At 35.3% G+C, this 5,670-nt stretch overlaps 1 protein-coding gene across 1 annotated transcript in view; it reads right to left on the minus strand.

The window, feature by feature from the left end:
* Window positions 1–2,987: 2,987 nt before the first annotated feature.
* LOC117102465 (glutathione S-transferase theta-1-like) overlaps window positions 2,988–5,670 on the minus strand; it is a 12,480-nt gene continuing 9,797 nt past the window's right edge. Inside the window, exons 4-5 of the mRNA XM_033242728.1 lie at window positions 5,186–5,350; window positions 2,988–3,304 (exon numbers count right to left, since the gene is read on the minus strand). Of these exons, the coding sequence (XP_033098619.1) occupies window positions 3,155–3,304; window positions 5,186–5,350 (315 nt within the window). The 3' untranslated portion in view covers window positions 2,988–3,154. The remainder of the gene's footprint in view (window positions 3,305–5,185; window positions 5,351–5,670) is intronic.

Here is a 5,670-nt window from a genome sequence, read left to right on the forward strand (position 1 = left end):
AATATAGGCTAGACAGGGCCTAATGTAAGTGGGAAACGCTGCAGTAATTGCATAACGGCGGGCCTGAAGCCATTTTTGGAACAGTTTGTGTTTGTATTCTATTATTTTCTTCAGTAGGCCTACATTGCATTGGTAGGTATGTCTTAAATTTAAACCTATAGCAGATAATCTGCCGTCCCCGTCGCTCTGTCGATCTAGTAGGGGACTCCCAGTTTTGCCACTAAATATTTAAGATTTCAATGCATATCAATGTTATGTGCTCTCACTTATCTATTCCGAAACTGCTGTGCGACACCCCCCCCCCCTTTGAAAAATTCTGGATCCGCCCCTGGGCCCTTACAATTGGATCCGCTCTGGTAACCAGCTGGACCTGCTCAGATGAACGTCAGCGGCGATGCCGCCTGTCGCCTCCCTGCTGACCACACCGAATCAAAGCGATTATGCGTTTAATCACAGATCCTATAATAGAATCTGTGGTTTAATCTTCAGAATCATTTTACTCGCTAAATGTCAACAAGCTGTGACCTTACTATTGCACCAGTTGAATGTGCAAATTATACAGACCAATGGGCCAGACTAAAATAACAGAAGTTCCTAACAAACAGAAATCCGGTACAGTATAGAATGAACTGTCATAAGAGATCTTCATTAACATAACAATAGTCCAAGCTAAAGTACAGAGTAAAGCAAAGAGTGGTCACAAGAGCTAACAGACCCCTTAAAATCTGGGGTGGAGGGGGTGGATTAAACGGAGAAAACCATATAATTAGACAAGTAAAAAGTCTTTAATACAACCAAAGAACTAATACAACTAAATATAAAATATAATTACTTAGTTGACATAATGTATATCAACACATTTAAGTCATTGTAATATCAGCTGAGACAATAATGTCTCAGGCTCCAGTAATCCAGATACACCGACCATTCCAAATACATGATCCGATTGTGCAGTCAAAATAGAGGTCTTCCTCCAATTAAATAACACTATTGGGACCAGAGGGTTTCCATGGTTTGGTTCTTGAAAATAGAATAATAAATATAAGACATGTTATATAGGACTACAGAAAAGTGTTTTTTAATTGGAGGTGGTCTTATGATTTGAGTGGTATTAAATTAGAGAGAGACCTGTCTGCCTAAACTGTACGTCAGATGGTCAGATTAAGTAAATAATGGCTTAGGACGGTAATGGCTTAGTACGGTAATTTTATCTTTTGTGCGGCCAAGTCTAGTGTGACCCATAAACGGAAAGAAAGTGACATAACACGTACATGGAGGTACTGATGTATTACTGAACAATAATAAAGTTGCATACCTTTCATTAAATCGATCACCTTGGCCTCATGATCTATTTTGTTCAGTCGGCAAAACAGCACGATTGCACGACTCGGCTGCGATAAGGGGTGGTAATATAAAGTTATAGGCATGGCTGCAACGCAACGTAACGAGATCGAGGTTTTTCCTTGCCTGGGTGCGGTTAGGTTTTAAGGGCCACTACGAACATTATTTAAATATCATGAATATTCACTATCTGTGTCTATTAACAGCGTAATAATAAATCATTGAGCTACACCACCGTAGCATAAAAAGAATGGTTATTGTGTTTTTTGTTGTGTCTTGACGTTTCGATTGAGTTGCTTCATAGTCGCCAGGAGAATATACTACTATGTAGAGAGAATAAACTATTCTTCTGATGAATAGGTGTCGTACTGCATTTATTACTGTTGTGAGAGCGAATAACTGGATTAAAAATTATTTTAAATGTTTGTCTTATGCAGCAGGAGGAATGTGGTGTCTTGTACCCATTCATGCTTGTATTTTTGTGTTTTATCTGTTTATGTATTTCCTGTAACCTGCTGTAACTTAATGTTTTTTTGATCCGTGCAAAACACGTCAAGTAGGGCAAAACATCACTCCTATGATAATTTCCTGACCCAAACTCATATCGAAAAAGCATTTGCTGTACCCGCTGCTACTCGGATTCAACACTAGTTACTAAGCACAAGTTCGGTAGTCTATTGGTTACGGTGCCAGGCTAGTTATCTGGAGGTCGTATGTTCGTATGTGCCAGTTGTACAGTATTTTGATCAATAAACAGATGGTTCTTTTTTCTTAGTTAAAAACAGCCTTTTCAATTCTATAGTGTGCAATGTGATATTGTTTAGACATGCATGACATTGAATAAAAGAATGAGTAGTAAACGCCCGTAAAGTATACTGCTTTATTTGAAATTTTCGAAAATCTCGCACTTGCTACAATGTAGGCCCTATTATCATATTATATCATAATTACTATGTTACAGTTAAGTAGGTCTAGAGGTCAATATGATTTAAGTACTAAGTTAATATGTTAATGTATGGAATCTTGATTATTAGGAATTAAAAAACGGTTAAAACATACATAAAATTTATGTATGTCTAAAAACATAATATCATAATAGTATTATGATGAAAGTTACGCCTGATTAACGTCTGTTGTTTTAGTAATTAACAAGTTTGGTTCGTTTTTACCCTTTCAAGTTATTTCACAGTTAATATTTTAGAAAATAGGCCTACTAGGCCTACGGCGCATATCTACCATTGTACAGGATGTCACGTCGTATTTTGTAATAATTGTCTAGATTCTCTACATGACCCGGAATAGGCATATTAGGATTTTAGTTGTCAATATAGATTGTATTTGTATTTCTGCAGTATTTACAAAATACAAATTTAATTTTTATTTCTCGTTTTTTCTTCTTTTTTTCAATTCCTCTGTTTCACCTCACTAGATAGTGTTGTTTGTTCTAGGTTAGGAGGCACCAGATCCCAGAAAAGATCAAGACTTAACCGATGCTAACCAGAGTACATAAACACAGATCTTCGGTTGGCGGTGATGGTGTAACCCCCATACTTCGGTTTGGGTGCTAGCTTGGTTTTTATTGTTTTGTTTTTTTTCCCCGGCTTTTTTTCTTTGTTTTCTTGACTTCAATATTGTCTAGCGCATAGAGACCTCGTTTATTTGCGCTATATAAATTCATTTATTATTATTATTATTATTATTATTATTATTATTATTATTATTATTATTATTATTATTATTATTATTATTGAATGCATCTCTTGAGTACTTTCGTCTAGCCTCGTATCACTTCGGTGGAATTTTAATGTGCAAGCTATGCTTGTTCGCACGTCATCTTCAACTGCTTGTTCATTTCGTCATAGTCTGGGTTGAGGATAGCTTCCACTCGTTTCATCCACTCAGTTATCTCTGGTTGGTTCTTCAGCAAACCTTTGCCAGATGGGCATGAGAGCGGTTGTATTAACTAAAAAGGAACGTCAGCCGTCAAATCAATTGAATAAAACAAATGTTAAAGGATGTGTCAATTCAAAAGACATTTATTTTCGTCCATAAATAAAACAACAACAATGAAAGAGAGAGCACAAAGTACGATGCGAATAAATATATAAAAACAATTTATAGATAAAATGTGGGCCTAGTACAGAATTTTTAAAAATTAAAATAATTAAGTGAGTGAGTTGTAATGAAATTATTTTTGTAAAATTTTAAAACTACAATTTATTAGGCCTGTGTACATAATTCGTGCCACATTCCAACAAAGCAGCCACCACCTCTTTCTTCTTTATTACTGTGCTGCAGTGGTGGCGCCAGAGGGGGGCTGCGGGGGCTATAGCCCCCCGTCGGGGAAGCATAGCCACCCACCCCCCGTCGGGAAAGACGAGTAAATTTTGTCGGGGAATAAACAAATTAAAAAAAATATTTACTTTCATTAAACTATTTTTGTTAACTTTTCATCACAATAATAATAATAATATTATTAATAATAATAATAATAATAATAATAATAATAATAATAACATATCTAAGTAATTTATTTTACATTCTAGGCTATCATGGCTACCGTTTAATTAAATCGTTATTGGTTTGTATATGCTAACATTCTATTGTTATATTAAACGTGTATGTTAAAATTGTTTATCATTTCTAATAATAATAATAATAGGCCTTATAATAATAATAATAATAATAGGCCTTATAATAATAATAATAATAATAAAAATAATAATAATAATAATAATAATAATAATAATAATTAATAATAATAATAATAATAATAAAAATAATAATAATAATAATAATAGTAATAATAATAATAATAATAATAATAATAATAATAATAATAATAATAGTTCAATGAGACTTATTAAAAATAATTTGCGTTCTGTTATGACAAACAAATAGCCTCATTAAATAGCCTCATGATGCTCGGAATACATCGTGATAGGGGAAGAACCTCGACCTTGACAGCGTGGTTGGCAGATTTCATGCAAAATTTCCAAAATGTAGAATTTCACTTTCCAGAATGAGGATTTGAAAATAAATTAGATGGTTACATTGCATACTCTTTGTTTGTTTCTTTTTTTTTTTTTTTATTTTCAAAAAACATGAAACCCATTTCCCTGTAACTTATTTTTGTTTAGTTTTTTGGCAGTAATATGATTTTTGTTTCTTGTTTTATTCAAAATGTTTTGGTTTTGGAAGCTGATTCGACATTACAAATCATAGCCTACATGAAGTCATATTATAGTAGCTCGATGCCTATCAAATAAGTAATAAAAATAATTCGTCAAATATCCGTGGTTTCCAGGGGGCTTCGCCTCTGCACCCCCACCGGGGGCCCTAGGCGGCCCCCGGCCCCCAGTCAAGTGAGACTCGATTCCCTCCACTAGGCCCCCACCCCCGTCGGGGCCTTTAGCCCCACCGTCGGGCAGGTCGTGGCGCCATCACTGCTGTGCTACCGCCATTCACTATATTCCCCAACAATGACGATGAAAAAAAACAGAAGCACCGCCATTCACTATATATTCCCCAACAATGACGATGAAAAAAAGAAGAAGCAAGCCAACGAGCATTCTAATTATGAAATACTTAACAATTTCACTCACAAAAGACAGCAGTTTGAAATACGACGGGTAACAGTGAAGGAGTAGTAACAGGACGACATGGGGTGAGGTAACAACATTTTACAAGAGGAGTTGGCAGCAAAAGTGATAAATTTACCTACACAGTATATTTATTATTAAAATTGTGTTCATCACAAGACATCACTGTGTGTGTCATGTGGTGTTACTCAGACCATTTTTGTGATGAAATTGAGTACCATAGTATATTATATAATACATACCTCGCATATTGCGAACAAGTCAGCAATTGATATTTCCTCTCCACACAAGAACTTCTGTCCCTTTAAGAAGATCTTGTTCATTTTCCCAATAGTTTCCTCGGCAGTCTTGACGTACTTGTCGACGGCCTCTTGATCTTTCTTACCAGTAGACCTTGGAGTAAACACCTGCAAGAATGACAAAGGTGACTAAATGTACATTCATTTCTACACTTAGCCTATTTGGAGTTTTAACCAATTTCATTACTGAAGGGGGCTAATATATGTCTTATATTTCTTACATTTCTACAATTTAATGTATGTATTTTTGTGTTACGTTGCTGTTTATATATATTACCGGTATCTATTTACGGAGGGAGTTGCAGTGGAGTTGAATAGCTTGGTGGTTAAGATGCTTGCCTTCCAATCCCAGGGTCCTGGGTTCAATTCCTGCCAGTTGCAGGATTTTTTCTCACGACATAAACAACTCCACTCCCTAAATCTCATAT

Source organism: Anneissia japonica, unplaced genomic scaffold, assembly GCF_011630105.1.
Source record: "Anneissia japonica isolate Jap-2015-1 unplaced genomic scaffold, ASM1163010v1 scaffold288068_len275957_cov168, whole genome shotgun sequence".
Classification (NCBI taxonomy): domain Eukaryota; kingdom Metazoa; phylum Echinodermata; class Crinoidea; order Comatulida; family Comatulidae; genus Anneissia; species Anneissia japonica.